At 38.2% G+C, this 16,241-nt stretch overlaps 4 protein-coding genes and 1 non-coding gene across 5 annotated transcripts; all 5 read right to left on the minus strand.

The window, feature by feature from the left end:
• Window positions 1-1,010: 1,010 nt before the first annotated feature.
• Window positions 1,011-3,352, minus strand: LOC106385156 (DNA repair protein RAD51 homolog 1). Its single transcript, XM_013825112.3, has 9 exons — window positions 3,149-3,352; window positions 2,694-2,838; window positions 2,495-2,605; window positions 2,319-2,410; window positions 2,114-2,208; window positions 1,913-2,026; window positions 1,696-1,825; window positions 1,483-1,604; window positions 1,011-1,385 (listed from the first exon to the last, which is right to left on the minus strand). The coding sequence occupies exons 1-9, from the start codon at window positions 3,242-3,244 to the stop codon at window positions 1,262-1,264; spliced, it is 1,029 nt and encodes a 342-aa protein (XP_013680566.2). The 5' UTR covers window positions 3,245-3,352; the 3' UTR covers window positions 1,011-1,261.
• A 1,756-nt stretch (window positions 3,353-5,108) lies between these two features.
• Window positions 5,109-5,180, minus strand: TRNAC-GCA. Its single transcript has one exon. It is a non-coding gene; the product is annotated as a tRNA-Cys (tRNA).
• A 50-nt stretch (window positions 5,181-5,230) lies between these two features.
• On the minus strand, window positions 5,231-8,136 carry LOC106386987 (glucan endo-1,3-beta-glucosidase 6). The gene is made up of 3 exons (XM_048752126.1): window positions 7,901-8,136; window positions 6,662-7,249; window positions 5,231-6,580 (listed from the first exon to the last, which is right to left on the minus strand). The coding sequence occupies exons 2-3, from the start codon at window positions 7,012-7,014 to the stop codon at window positions 5,425-5,427; spliced, it is 1,509 nt and encodes a 502-aa protein (XP_048608083.1). The 5' UTR covers window positions 7,015-7,249; window positions 7,901-8,136; the 3' UTR covers window positions 5,231-5,424.
• Window positions 8,137-9,587: 1,451 nt separating this feature from the next.
• LOC106385155 (brassinosteroid-responsive RING protein 1) lies at window positions 9,588-10,311 on the minus strand. The gene has a single exon (XM_013825111.3). It carries the CDS (start codon window positions 10,237-10,239, stop codon window positions 9,736-9,738), a length of 504 nt encoding a protein of 167 aa, XP_013680565.1. The 5' UTR covers window positions 10,240-10,311; the 3' UTR covers window positions 9,588-9,735.
• Window positions 10,312-12,784: 2,473 nt separating this feature from the next.
• On the minus strand, window positions 12,785-15,846 carry LOC106386986 (T-complex protein 1 subunit beta). The gene is made up of 11 exons (XM_013826815.3): window positions 15,708-15,846; window positions 15,560-15,616; window positions 15,397-15,462; window positions 15,221-15,332; window positions 14,992-15,120; window positions 14,838-14,909; window positions 14,593-14,708; window positions 14,433-14,509; window positions 13,715-14,200; window positions 13,308-13,623; window positions 12,785-13,217 (listed from the first exon to the last, which is right to left on the minus strand). Exons 1-11 carry the CDS (start codon window positions 15,711-15,713, stop codon window positions 13,071-13,073), a joined length of 1,584 nt encoding a protein of 527 aa, XP_013682269.1. The 5' UTR covers window positions 15,714-15,846; the 3' UTR covers window positions 12,785-13,070.
• Window positions 15,847-16,241: the final 395 nt, after the last annotated feature.

Here is a 16,241-nt window from a genome sequence, read left to right on the forward strand (position 1 = left end):
TGTAAAAAGAATATTCTCGCAGTTTCCTTAAATAAAAGTTACGGAATTACCTAATATGATTAACGTATATATGACAATTAATGGTTATGAATAATAAATATGTGATAACAATTTTTGTATCTTAGATCTTTTTTGTTTAATTTTATTTTATTAAAAGATATTAAACAATCACATTAACCGTATAATAAAAAAATAGATTTTCTCTTATATGTTATATTTTGAATCTTTTAAAATGAATATAAATTATTAGAAATTTTAAAATCCCACTTTGAAAATTTTGGGGTCAATGGCTTATTTTTTTGTTATAACACAATACAAATAATCATAAAATTGTAATAATATGGATTTTTATTTAATAAATATTCAAATTAAATAATATATATATTCAGCTAACGACTTAAAGCAAGAAAATGGACTGCATCAATTTAGTCGTCCAGTTGAAACCCTTCAAAACTATGTGGAAGACTAAGGTCAAAGTAATTCGATTTTGGAAACAATACTAAGTTGTTAGTTCTAAAACCATTAAAATGGTTCTTAGTGATGTTAAAGTAAATTATTTAAAAAAAATGTAGAACATGTTTTTGTAATAAAAATTCACTTTATGACCACATTACGGTTTTTATAGGTATAAACAAGGTGATAAAAATTTTAATCCCAAATCGATCAGGCTCATCATAAATTCAAAATAGATTTTGGTCCACAATTAAAATTACAAATGCACAGTCCAACATATTGATGATTATATAAAGAAAACATAAATATATGCATATTAAAAAAAATCAATCAAACATATATATATATATATTTAATTTATCAATACTATATATTTTTAATTTTTATTATATAAGCTCACGTCTTATCCTAGTTAACTAGTATTTAATATTCTGAATGGTCAAATAGTTCTTTTAACGTGTACAATTTGTATATTTTCATAAGTAAACCTTTTAAAGAAAACGTGAAGGTTTGAGAGTGGCCGTAAGAAGTAAGATTAGTCACACCACACACCAAAGAGTGAAACAGTCACAAACCTATAATTGTTATTCCATATGCACGAGGCTGGGTACAACAACAGGTAGCAACTTTCATTACCGTGATTACTCCTACTTACAAATCTATTTTTTACTCACTCGTCACTACTTTTTATGCTTACGCAATCTCTTCTTGATCCACAGTGACGAGAAACAAAAGATAAAAAAAGGTTTCTTGACATAACTACAAGTGAAGAGGATTGGAAAAGGGCAGAGAACCAAGGGCAAAACAATCAGTCCTTGCAATCTGTTACACCTTCTGTAGATATTTGAAATCGAGCTTCTGCTTCAGGCAAGCATGGCGAGCTTATCACTTTGCAGATTCTCTCCTCTGCTCTTCCTTTCCTCAATGCCAGCCTGTATTATTGATACATACATCATAAACAATACACACACTTTGCCAATGAAACCTTAGAAAAGAAAACAAGGCTTATAATTTGCAAACATTACAGACCTTGTTGTGGTGGCATGAGCCATGATATTCCCACCAATCGGCTTAAACTGTGGACCAGCAAAAAGAGCAGAACCATCTACTTGCGCAACTACTTGGTTCGTTATAACAACAGCCACACCAAACTAGAGAGCCATTAAAAACATTCAAGAGAAAGTTTCAGGATGGTGTGTCTCAGAGGAATTTAAACAGTTAATAATACTAATGAATGGTCACCTCATCTGCTAATTTCTGAAGACTTCTCAAGAACTTTGCAAGATGCATTTGTCGAGCCGAAAGCTCTCCCCTTCCAGAGAAATCTGTCCTGTAGAGAGCGGTAGCACTATCCACAATCATGAGAGCAAACCTGCGACATCATAACTTTCACAATTAGCACTCTCATCATGAACAATAATGGATCTGAACACCAAAAGGAAACTCTAACTCAACGCACCTTGTTTCAACCATCATAGATGCTGCTTCAAGCAGAAGCCTTGACTGATGGTCAGTATTATACGCCCTCGCATAAGCAACGTTTTCAAGAACATCAGCTCCATTAAGTCCAAACCTGCATCATTTTAAATTGATTTCTTTCGGAATATTCTGCCTCAAGAACCCTCGTCGTGCTCTCACATGTGGTACAAAGATAGCATACCTGTCAGCTATCTGTAATAGTCTTTGCGGCCTGAATGTTCCCTCGGCATCAATGTACATCGCCTTTCCCTCTCCACCTCCTTGATCCATGGGAAGCTAAACATTAAAGCACGAACCTCAATGTGAATACATTTCTCAATTTAAAGTTCACTGGTTCCTACAAGATAAGTAAGAATAGCTGAGTGGTTCAGCAAAATGGTACTTACTTGGCAAGTTACACACAGTGTATGGCACAACTGAGTCTTCCCAGAGCGGAACTCACCATACAACTCAGTGATGGATCCGGTTTCAATTCCTCCTATTGACAGTAAAGACAAAGTAAGATCATAACAGCAAAATGACCTTTCAATACGCACCAAAAACCATAACCATATTAACCAACCTTCAAGTACTTTGTCGAGCTCCCGGGATCCAGATGTAATCTGAATGATCTCCTGTCTCTGGGCATGGAGCTGGCTAGCACTAGTGAAACCCAGAGGAACCAGCTTCGAAGCTGTCACAGAGGTAAAACACACACAAATAAGAAAATGCATAAACTCCAAAAAGGATCAAAGTGAATTTGTATTCATATGACAACATGCCTGCTTCAACGATTTTGTCAACTTTAGCATCACTGATTCCTTTAATCTGCAAGAGATCTTTCCTCGGAGTATATGCAACACCTTCAACAGTGCAGAGACCAGCGTCCCTAAGCTTCTTCACATCAACAGAAGCTATACCTGCCGCCTGAAGAAATAAGAATCAAAGAGAGCATGAAAAACATTGATTCATAAATAACTCAGAAGACCCACATAGTTTATACTTCAAAGATGTTAGCTTTATCTGAATCAAACAAAAACCCTAAAACTATTTCACTCTACAGTCCGTAGCGAAACGCAATTCTCCTTCGGATTCACACCTAATCATCATCTCTAGAACGAACAAAGGGTAGAAAAAAGCAAGGTTCTTTGGTGATTTTAAGCCAAACCCATTTCGAGTAGCACTAGATCTGTGGGAGATTATGCTCCGAGAAGGTGAATTTCTGGAGAAATCGTACCTGAAGCTGTTCGACGGGGAAAGGGCCGTGCTGGGTCTCTTCATCGTCTTGTTGCTGAACAGTGTTTTGGTTTCTACGCTGCTCCATTGTCGTCATCGCTCTCGATCAGAACGGATTCGTAGCACCGGAGAAAGCGAGAGGGAGCAAAAGGAGATTTTTCTGAGTGGAGGGAAATGGCGAAATTGTGAAAATGAATTGAAAGAAGCGCCACAGCCACTTAATACTGTTATGCAAAGGCTTCTCCAACAAGTCTTGGGACTAGCTTTCCTTATTGGACCTCATTCGCCTTAGCTTTTAAAGCCCATAGTTACTTTTATAGAGAACCATAAAATGTTACATTTCCAAATTTTCGTAGTCCTTACTTTTTTTTTTAACGACATATTCGATCAAATAGCTTAGAAATATGTCATCAAACGTTTGTGAATGACTTATGTAAAATTTTCAGTTTTTCTTTGTTAATAATCCTTAATGACATATGCATGATTTACAATTTTCGCCAAATTTCTTTAAAAGAAAAAAAAGCCAAAGACTTTCAAGAGATTTAGAAGATTTCTTCTATTTTTGAAATAGAATTTTTCATGTCTAACTTTTTTCTATTTTAATAAAGTTAACCATATATATATATATATATATAAGCTAGTTCTCTCTTGAACTTAAAAGAAGAAAAAGAAAGTTAGAAAGAACAAAATTTTGGTTTTTTTGAAGAAACAATATGGATGCTAAGATTGGTTACATCATAACTTGCGCTATTGTGTTCGGTTTGATCTTCTTGGTTGTTCTCTGGCATTTTGGATGGATTTGGTGTGGCGGCAACCGCCAACAAGTTGCACCCGATGATGGTGGTTTATAAGTATTTTTGTTTAACTATTGTTTTGGTTTTAAGCTGATTTTATGTTTTTTTAACGAAAATTCTAGATTATTTAGCTATCCAATAGCATATCAGTAATGTAATGCTGCAATATTAAACAGTGGAGTTTTTCAGTTTATTTATTTATATTTAATAAAATTATAGTTTTGTGTTTACATACTGTCTAGCTATGTTACTTTTTTTCAAGACAGTATTTGATATCTTCCAAACCTCTATTCAATTTCAAAGTACTTTCTTTTCTTTCCGTATGATATTTGCTCGGTCCACAAGTGATTTAATTTGAATTCATTATATATACCATCTGTAGAGCTGTTTGAAAACTATGGTTCTTAATTAAATAAAATTTTCAACGATGAAACTTCTCTTTCCCACTAATAGAAAACGTCCAAATTTGTTAGTTACTCTCCTTATATGATTTAACTTAGATAATGGTGTATTAATCAAAAACAACTTATCATCATAAGCAGCAACACTACCTACATCACCACTGTCCCGAATTAGGTACACTTCCATCAAGTTCTCTTGTTTGAATAGAACTTCAAATTCTTGTGCCGGTACTCGAGCCCGAAAAGGTGATAACACTTTTCGATCAATGGATGTATTCTTGTCCATCTCTCGTTATGTAAATTGTAATCTCGATGATGCATTGTAAAACAAACAACATTAGTTGGCTAAAAAAAAGAAGCTTTTAAGGTCTTTGCGATGCCCATAGAGAGACTTGATTATAAACACATATATTTTCCTAATAGAGATGGTTTGGGAACACAAACAACATCTCGCATGTAGATTTTCTTTGGCATAGCACGATCTTTTTTCTTTTCTTTTCTTAACAACTCACGATCTTAATTTTCTTTGGCGTATCATGTAGGTTTTCTTTGGCTAACACTGAGAGGATAAAAATCCATTTTTATTCATTAAAATAAAATGTATAGAATACTTTTAAAAGTTAAAAAATATATTTCAGGAATAAAAATTGCCAATTGAAATCATGAGTGGGAATATTAGCAACCAAAAGTTAAAAACTAGCCAATTATCTAACTAAAGCTATTATATAATACATGAATTATTGCTAAACTGAAAAAAAAAAGGAATAGGGCCCAACCGAGTTCGAACCGGTGACCTATTGATCTGCAGTCAATTGCTCTACCACTGAGCTATGGACCCACTTTGCTGTTTTTTATTCATGATATATTTTAATATTTAGCTCGATCAAGTCAATATAAACCCCCCATTGTTAATTTTGATATCATATTAAGCCCATATCTAATTTATATAATTCGGATGGCATAGTTGCGTACACCAATTCCAAGACAGACAAATGATATATCCATTGTCTTATTTACAGGTGTAAGAAAAAGAATGAAAATAATTATAGAAAAAAATTACAAGCGAAGAGAAGACTTAACGATCAATAAAACACCGCCCAAACAACCGCCATCGCCACCGTCACCACCGTCCCCCACTTCCCTTCACCCGCACCAGAATTCTTCCGCGGACGCAACCTGCTCGTGTCAATCTCAATAGGAAACCTACACGAACCACTAGACGGATCAATCTTAGTAACAACCCCTAGATTGTTAAACACGCATGATCCTCGGCGGTGATCCATCTTCTGAAAATACATATTAAACGCGTAAGACGCATTCGCGGCTGAGTCTAGACCCGCGCAAGAGGATCCTGGCCCCAGAGAGGTGCAATCAGCGAGCTGACACGCATACTCTACAGACGACGTCCACGTGGCGCCGTTTGGTCCGTTTCCCGCCGCAGCTTGAGGAGAGAGCACGCACCACTCACGTGCCTGGTAACGAACCCCTTTCGCGGGAACCAACTGACGTCCGTTACCGAGACTGAGCGGATACTTAACGGCGCCGTCGTAAGAGAATATTCCCCAGTGCCGCTCGAATTTTCCGGGATCGATGCTCTTCGCGTCCTCGTCGACCAACGAGAATACGTAAACCTCCGGCGCCGTTTTCCGGCGAGGCGTCCCTTGTCCTTGAACGATACGGTTCAACAACCCTTGGTTGAACCTCTGAGCCAGCGCCGGACTCGCGTTCACGTCGCCGTCGGTAGGCCACCCGACTTCTCCGACGATGATCTCCACCTTCTCCGCGTCGAATCCGTTCTTCTCTAACGCCGAGACTAAAGTGTCGAAGTTCGCGTCGAAGACGTTAGTGTAAGAGATCGATCCGTCGACTACAGGCTTAGCTCCGCCGCCGCCGCTGCCGCCGGAGCCTGGGAAGAAGGCGTATTCGCGGGGGAAGTTTGGGTCGGCGTTGAGAGAGAGGAAAGGGTAGATGTTGAATGTGATGGGCGAGACGGAGTCGGCGAGGAAGCGGACGATGGAGACCATTAGTGTTTTGATGTCGGAACGGAAGTCGCCGGAGGAAGGGAGACCGTCGCCGGATTCGTAGACGTCTGCGTTGAGAGGCACCGTGACTTTGACTTGCCGGCCGAGACCAGCTTTCACCAGAGCTGCTTGAACGTTCTGCAGCGCCGGGTATGTTGATTTGACGAATCTGTCCTTGTAGGTCTTCAAGAACGGCTCGTTCCCCACGGCTACGTATCTGAATCAAATTTAAAAATCCAATCGTTTAGAAACTCTAAGCATGATCTTAACTTTAAAATTCAGTATTTAGAAACTATACCTTATGTCGGTTCCGTATTTGGAGATGTATTGAGAGACGTTTTGTTGAACCCAAAGCTCGGCGTTGGTGACAGTGGACGCCATGGTTGCCAAGAGATCGTTGGGGATACCAACCATGACTTGAATACCTGATTTACCAAGGGCTCTAAGTGCGCCAGGGTCAGCTTCGAATAGCTTAACCTTGTTGAACCCGTTGTCCCTGAGGAGCTTTACCACTATGTTTGGTGGAATAGGATGGCTCGCTTGTGTCCCCCAGTTACATGCCAAGGCGTCGGCATTCTTCAATGGGATGTGAAGTAACAATATGGATAGGCAGAAGAAGATGAGTTTGTCGTACGTATCATGACGACCCATGTTTTGGGTTGGAAGATTGTTTCAGTGAGTGGGGTCTAATGAGAAATTTATGTTTTGTGTGAATGTTTATATACACAAATATAAACAGAGACAGACATTGGAGTTTAAGGAAGATGAGTATGTGGAAGAAAGAGGGTAAAGGAAAGGTATTTGTGAAGGTGGTTCAATAAGTTAACTTGATTCCATTTGAGATAAATCTCATTCATAACCCTCCAAGCAAGGACTTCTTTTACTTCTGCTATGTCAACAAACAATATTAAAAATGATTCCACATGGTCAGCATATAAAATATTAATATCATTTAGGCATATACTGACGTGTAAATAAAATTATACAAGAGAGATGTAATAAGTAACTTGATTCCTTTCGACCAAAGAAAAAAAAAAAGAAAGGTAACTTGATTCCATTGGAGAAACCTCAAACTAAATCATCCAAGCGAAGATTACTGCTTCTACTATTTCAACAAACATATTAAAAAGGATATCACATGGTCAGCCTATAAGAGATTAATGTCATTTACGCATACTATATAAAACTATACGAAAGAGAGATGAATAAGAGGGAGGAGGGTGAAGAAGAAAGGGATGGAGTGTATGAGATGGAGACCATTTTTTGGGTCTTACTTAGAGAATATTCGAGGAAAGTTTAGAAACTTTCTTTAACCCACAATACAATCGTACGAACCGAACCCAAATACTCGAACTAATATATAAGATCGCAAGTCTCAAACTTTACACCACTGTAAAGTGTCAGCCTTTGGAGATTAAATTAAAAGAGACGACTTTTATAGATTGCAATAAGCATCAAGAAATCCACGAAACTATCGTCCAATAACGAAAACAACCCAGAACATTCTAGAAATGTGTTATAACCTAACGGAGCTTACCTATTCACACCTCGTTAATCATCCCGTGGAGAACTCATCACCAACCTCTCCAAGAACCGACTATTCTCCAACCTCCTAGCCTGCGCAATGATCTCATCAAACCCTTTAGGTTGAAACAAAGGAAGCATATCCTTAATCTCATCCCTAAGCCCATTAACAAACACGCCTTCCAGAAACATCTCGTGCCTATCCTTACCCTTGGGTAACTCCGACGCGATCTCCTCGAACTTCGTAAGATACTCCCCAACAGATCCCACCTGCTTCAAAGCGAGTAACCGAGTCATCGCAGACTCCAAAGGCCCGAACCGTTCCAGCAGCTGAGCCTTGAAATCATCCCAATCGTCAAAAGGACGAAGACGCTCCGTGACGATGAACCAGTTCAGCGCTGGACCGTCGAAGCTAAGGGAAGACACTAGGATCTTCTCCTTCTCGGTGAAATCTCCGAACTCGAAGTATCTCTCGGCTTTGATGATCCAGTGGTTTAGGTTTCGAGTGTGGCCGTCGAACGCTGGCATCTCGACTTCGATACTCTTCGTGTAGATGCGGAGAGTCTCCTCCTTGACGGAGGTATCTACCGGGATCGATTGTTTCTCCGGAGCTTCGGGGAGATCTTGTTTGACCTCCGTGACTGTTGATTCTTCCTCCGTCGTCGTTGTTGTGTGTTGGAGTGCTGTTTTCATCTCCGCCATGGATTTTAGTATCTCCGCCATGGAATTGATCAGTACGCCGACGGAAGAGTGAAGCTGGGACATGGTCGTTTGCACCTCTCCTATGGATTCCATGAGTGAATCTGTAGATCCATCGTGCTGGGCTTGGTATAGCATCTGTGTTTGTGCCGCCATTGAAAGATGGGTGGTATTGATAGGAACAATTTTTTTACTTTTATTATCCAGAAGAAAAAGAAAGAGTGGACCCCACCAGTTGCCCTACTCGTCAAAAACGACTGTGCTTCATTTGCTTCGTTAAAACCACTAGTCATTTTACAGGTTTGGGCCGTTTCAGGATTGAAAGTAGAACGTTTGGGAAATGTATTGGTTCTACAGTTCTACTTCTACACAACACTATGAAACATGATCAAATTAAATTAATGATGGCATTGGGTTGGGTTCCCAGAGTGAGATTACTGTGAAAATGTTGGATTCGCCATTCTAGGTTTTAATTTTCTTTTTCCAGTTGTGGATTAAATTAGTAAAATGTTGGCGAGACTGGTAATTTTTTTTTCCGGCTATAGACTATTCCCATGAGACTCGCAGCAGCTATGTATTCTTACCATTTAAGTCAGTTCGAGAATTGCCCCAAACAAAAAAAAAAAAAAAGTCTGAGCGGCCAACGGAAATCAAGTTAGGTAGAATTGACATAATAATAAAAAGAATTAATCTTAACAAAAAAAATTATGCACAATATAGCAAATCAAGTTAAAAATATAAACTTCTAAAGTTGATGGATGATTCTAATGGCAAATATAACATTCATCACTTTTGACATGATTTTCACTGAGACAGGAATAAGACATCTTTCAATCAAAAATATTAGTTGAACTTTCAAGAATGTTAATATTAATTTTTGTATGAACACATAAACACCAAATTAAAGTTTTTGTTTCTATCTTTTTTTTGAACTAAAACGTTTTTCGTAACGCTTAAATTAAACGTTACCGAAGTCATAGATTTGCTGATACACAAACAAATTCTGATAAATTGATATTATTATCATATTTCGTATTCTATCCTACAATTTTTTAAAAATACAAAATTTACCAAAACAATTTCTAATGACCATGATCACCCCTACTAAAATCAAATAGAATTGGAAAGAAGATTAAAAAAGAAAAAAAATCAGTTGAGAAGATCGTCTCCGAATAGGTAGAGAAGCCGTTCAACGGCCCAGCTAGGTTCATTCTTCGTCGGCCAATCTCCGTAACACGACGACGTATTAGCAGCAAGCAGCGGAGTTCTACACAGAGGACACGTGCGGTGATTATCTTCCTCGCCATCATTATCATCACACTCGTAGTCAAGCCACCTGTCGATGCACTCTCGGTGAAACACGTGGCTACAGTTTCTGAGCTCTCTGACCTCGTCCCCGTCTTCCAGATCCCCGAGGCACACCGCGCAACTGTCGCTGATCGATTCCGGATACCGCTCCGTCGCGTCGCGGAACGTCGTCACGGAGAGGCTCTCCTTGATGGTTTGGGAGGAGATCGGAGGAGTGGAGGATGCAGATCTGGATCGGTAGCGTAAGATCCAGGAGAAGATCCATCTCAGGACGGTGATTAGAAGAGCCATTTTGTAGAGGAGCTGAGTGATGAAGAGACCGGAATCTTCGATGAAGAAGCTCATTGTATGTTGCTTGAGGAGTGAGAGAGAGTGAGAGAGAGAGAGAGAGAGAGAGAGAGGGAATGAAAAAATGAAGAATCAGATACGTTTTAAATAGTAGGAGTAAAGCTACTTGCTGATGCTTTATGTTAGTGGTGGGTTCCTTTCTTTTACTTATGGCCTTTAATTGTTTTTTCTTATTTTCAGTTTTTTTTTTGAACAATCAATTTTGTTAATTAATTATGTTTATTTAGGATGTCTTTATTTTTTAGTTTTGACAAACCAGGTGTCGAGTTTTCGTTTGTGATTATGTGCACTAAAGGGAATGTTGGACATGATTATTTTTTTTAGTATTTTGAATTGAGAATATTCACTTTAATTATTATAATGTAAAAGGAGACGATATGTTTAATAAATGTAATGATAATATAATTATTGCAGCTTTATTTGATTAATTCACACAAATCATTCACATAGTTTCAAGAAAATTGGAGGAGATTCGTGTCAATTTGTGGTTCTTAAAAAAAAAAAAACTATATGGCTCAAATTAATGACGTGATGGAAGGCATTTATGCCGTTCGTGTCATACTCATCTGGTCTCAACTAAGTCAGCTTCTCTTTTCTAATTTTTACTTTCTTTTTCTTTACCAAAAGGAGAAAATACTATTTTACAATTTGTTATCTTGATTTTTGTGGAATATGACCATTCGATGACCAAAAGGAGTTGAAAACTGTAATAATATCTTAATTTAATAATTTATGCTTTGAAAAGTTAAAATATGTGGCGTCATTTCTGGCTTTTGACACATTAGCAGGGTCACAATCTTCTTCTACAAAACCTACGTGATTATTGACCGGCCAAGAGCTTAATTATATTTAATACTTACGCTTATGCAATACCTTTTCCTAATGAGTCTTATCTGACTAATTAACACATCAGCTTGTCGACAAAAGAAAGCATGTCATCCATACAAATAGTAGATCATTCCCATTGGTGTTGGTTGCTTTTGTTCTGGTAAGTAATGCTGTTCATTCGCAGTCCTTTGCTCGACCCAGTCAGAAGCAGACCTGATACGAATTGACAACCCATGCATATATATCCATTGTAATGCACTTCTTCCAATATATATCTATACTGTCTGAATTAACCATTTCGCCATAGCGTACTTCTTTTTTCAAAATAACAATGAGATGATTAATTGGATTGTAAGAGTAGAAACTATACCGTAGAATTTAGACCGTATGATTTTTTGATTTAGCTGTAAGTGGTGTAGTTTTAAAATTGATTGGTACAACAATATATTTTCTACCGCCAAAAATATGGAGCTTTAGAAAGAATGCTTTTACAGTCATTTTTTTAAAGAAATTGGCTGTAGTTTTAAAAAACAAGATAAAACATGATTGGTGATTTAAAGACTGTAGATTAATATTAAAGCTAAATCCAGCTCTTACATCCCAACCAATCACTCCCAGTAATTATCTAAAATGCTTCGAAACTAGCAATGTTTTAAAAAATGTTATTGAAAATTAATCAAATCATTCTAAATACCAAACACTTATATACACCACAAATGAGATAGTGTCAGTTGAGATTAGTCGACCAACCACCTAATCGGCTCATATGCAAATCAATCATCTAATTTGATGATTACCCTTTATTTTATTATTACCAGACTGATCAGAATCAAACTCTTATAATTGTAAATGAATATGGTTTTATCATATGAATCCATAGATCTATGTGTATTTTATTATTTTTTACTAGGTTGCTTCAAAGCAATAATTACAACTTAAGAAAATGTAAACGAAGTGTCTAACAAGAAAATTGCTGTCATCCGATGTAGCTACAAGATATTGTCAAGATTTCTTTCTTTAGGGAAGATGCATTCATCTAAACACAAAATGGAAGGCTCATTACATGGACGATAGTAAAAGCAAAAGTTTCAAGAATAAAAGAGTGGTGACAAGATGTTGAAAAGAAACCCTGTGAGTTCATGTCTGATCAAATATTATCATGCACTTCTATCAAATTGATGTGTCTTGTAACTGTTCTGGTAAAAGAAATCTAAAGCTATAAAATCATGGATATTTTTGAGATTCAAATCACCAAATCTTCTATAAAAGCTACATGATTTTCTGGTAAGACAATTGTTAAAAAGGGTGTCGCTATAAGTAAAGCTCGCGATTATGAGGTCCCATGTTATGATCTGCTCCCCTTTACAACGTGTTCTGGTCGGTTGACCAAACTTTACAACGCCAAACCACCACAACGTTTGTAGTTATAGGTGACGACTAATATCTTTTGTAGAATTTTACATAAGATGAACTAAAGAATTCTTACAGTCCGAAAGAATCATTTTTGCTAAGACAAGTCAGAAAGAATCATGAATTTGAGTTCTGTTGTTCAATGAATACATGCAACTTACAGATTTGGTATTCTGTTTCCTCTTTTCTACAAAATGTTTTTGTACTTTCCAAACAAAAAAAACTATCGAATAAGAAACAAGTCAATGGCCGCCCAAAAAAAAACAAAAAAAAAACAAGTCAATCTCATCTGACAAGGTTAGAATATTTAAAAGCTTATAAAGAAACTCAAATATGCAACATAGTTGAAAATACTCCGATTAATTCCTAGGAACACATTTTATCGATACCTCTGAAAACATAATCAAAACAATATTCGAATTAAAAAAAACCAACAAAACAGATAAGTTTAAGAATCAAAACATTAAACATTTAAGACTGTTTTCTAATCCAAATCCAAAACACAATCTAATGCATTGAACATGGTCATTCGGGAGGGTGTGATACACAATCACGAAAGCTCTCTCCCGTCATGTGCACGTGCTGTGTTTTTACATCCTGTCTTCTCTCCTCCTAGGAGCACATGTAATGATCTCATCCACTCGCAGAATCATCTCAGCTGCTTCTGTCGCTGAAAGCAGAACCGCTTGCTTCACTTTGAATGCTTCATAGATTCCTCTCTCCTCCATATCTCCTACCTGTGAATGACCAAATATCATTCATCATCACATTTCAAGTCTAATCCACATACCAAATCCTTTTTGTTTTTGTATATAGAGTTTACTTACAGCTCCGGAGATGACATCAATCCCGGCGTTGCACCCTTCAGTGTGGTGCTCTGCACGAAGCTGAGCCACCAGTTCCGCACTGTCTAAACCCGCATTGTCAGCGATCGTTGTCGGTATAGCCACTAGAGCCCGTGAGAAAGCTTCGATGGCATGGGACTTTTTGCCAGCAGTTTTCCTTGCAAGCTCATCTACTTCCTTTGCCATCACCATCTCTGGCCATCCACCTCCCAGCAACACTCTACTGTCATTCACTGTTTGGGAGAGAACACACAGGGCATCGTGGAGTGATCTTTCAGCCTCGTCTAGAACATGGTGACTGCAAGAACAAAGTGACCATAATGAAAAAAATACAAACAAGGCAAGTCTATGCAGATTCATTTTAAGAAGCGGGAGTGAATAACGGATACCTAGCACCCCTTAGGACAATTGAACAAGCCTGGCCCATCTCAACACCAGAGAAATGGATCAACTTATCTTCACCAATCATGATCTCTTCGATGAGCTTGCAATGTCCAAGCTTAACAGACTCTGGGTTATCAAAGGTGGAAGCTATTTCACCGCCTGTAACCAAACCAAGACGCTCTATTCCTTCGAAGTCAGCATGCTCAATAGCAAGTACACCAGCGTCTGCGAAGAGCTCCTCGGGGAAATTGTAGATCAACTGCCTGTTAACGAAGCAGTTGATACCATGGGCTAGTATCTTGTTCACCTTGTCTTTCATCTTTTCCTTCTCAGCCCCTTCGATTTCAGCAACCTTGGTCATAGAATCCACACGGACACGCGCACCATAAATTTTCACTTTATCAGTATCCATTGCAGTGTTTGCTACCAGGATCTTTGCGTTCTCTATGCGCTTTGGCTGCCCAATTCCAATCTTCTTGTCAAGAATAAATCTGAAGGCATAGATTTGGGTTCAGATGTCAGAAGACAAAATTACTGGATGCACAAAAGAAAGGACGCAACATAACAAAATGACATAATGCCTTTCATCATTTTAACACAAGGCTATACTTAAAAATATGATGATTAGCTCTGTACCATGGACAAATGAATACTGAATAGAGATCAATAGCCACAGAAACAAATTTAAAACAGGTGCCAAAAAAGGTACAAGTGGTTCCTTACCCTTCATCCAAAAAGGAATCCCTCAGAGAGCCTCCAGGTTTTTTGATGATTTGAATAGCTTCCAAGTTTGTACTTCCCTATTTGAACGACAACACAGGAATGTAAGAAAAACATCACATAGCACTCCAAAACGAGTTCTAAGAGGAAGCAGAGCTCGAACCTTAAGCCTCAAGACAGCATCCACCGCCATTTCTGCAAAGTGTTCCTTGTCCTGCGAGAGAATTTTGGAGCATAACGTAGTCATCGCAATCTTCATCAAGTCTGACCTAAACTTTTCTGCATTTACACAAACACACAAAAATAAATAACAGCTTGATTTCCAAAAGTCAAACGTGGCTTGAACTCAACAATGAAGAAATCAAACAAACAAACAAACAAGATAAAGGCAGCTCTACAATGATTTACCTGCATTCTCCTTATTATCAATCACTCTTTTCAGTAAAGCATCGCGAGCACATTCTGCAGCCATTCTATAACCTAGGAAACCAGAAAATGAAAAAAATAGTCATCACTAAGAAGCTGATATCATCTATACACCTAGAGCAAATCAGAAGCCTACCAGCTATTATCGTCATAGGATGGATCTTAGAAGTAACAAGCTTTTCAGCTTCCCTCAAAAGCTCCCCAGCCAAAACAACAACAGAAGTAGTCCCATCACCAACCTCGTCATCTTGAACTTTCGAGATGTCTAAAGAAACAATAAAATCAGATACAAGAAATGAGAAAAAAAGCCAACAAAAAGGAATTTGAAAACTTAACGCCAGGATCCTGATGCAGGGGACACATACCAACAAGAACTTTAGCAGCAGGGTTGTCAATGTGAAGTGACTTGAGAATCGTCGCACCATCGTTGGTAACAGTGACCGAATGACCTCTACCAGTAGATTGCAAGATTTTATCCTAACGAAAAAAAACACTCAGCAACAATGAAATCGAAGTTTATAAAGAGCTCATAAACACTTACCATTCCCTTTGGACCTAAGGTAGACTTAACGAGATCAGCAACAGCCATTGCACCAATGAATGAAGCCTAAACGGGCAAACCAAAAACAAAAACCAAATCAGAGTCAATTCAGTACATAGTGAATCTGAAAAACACTTAGAAGGATAAGAAAGAAGAAGCTCACCATCCTGGCACGTTCTCCTTTCTCTTCACTAGCATCATCTTTGAAGATCTTATCGATCTGTATACGATTGAGCTAAAGTTAATTGGAAGCGCGAAGAGCAGCGAGAAAGTAAAACAAAAAAAATGAAAGAGACGACGGAGGATCATACCGGCATTGATAAGATCGGAAGACGACGGACTCAGTGTCGGAGTCGGAGATGCGTCGTTGGAACGGAGAAGACGAAGTATCTAGTAGAACGTACTAGAGTAGTAGAAATGAACAAAGTAGATCTTCGGCGAACCCTAGAAGGAAAGCACAGAGACAAAAATACCCTCTCAGTTGTCATTTTTAAATTTGCACATTAAAAAATAAATAATGCAAATATTGGGTCATCGAATTTCGAAATTAAGCCCAGCAATAGTTTTTAAGCCCAATGGGTCAACAACTTTCTTGCACCCGTAGAAACGACAGCGTATAGTATTCGCGCACGTTGAGAAATTACATGAGTCACGAGCTTCTATCCAAGATGGATGTGGTGCTGGCGGCGAGGAGCGTCACCGGGTTGAGATCGACGGTAACGTCACCGTGAATGGTGATATCGCCGGATCTGTCGCCGGAGAAAGTGAACTTTTAGCTGAGAAACCGAGTCATGAATCTACTAGGAGCTAAGAAAAGCATCTTTTCATATGCGCTCTCTATTGAT

Source organism: Brassica napus, chromosome C3 (assembly GCF_020379485.1).
Source record: "Brassica napus cultivar Da-Ae chromosome C3, Da-Ae, whole genome shotgun sequence".
Classification (NCBI taxonomy): Eukaryota; Viridiplantae; Streptophyta; class Magnoliopsida; order Brassicales; family Brassicaceae; genus Brassica; species Brassica napus.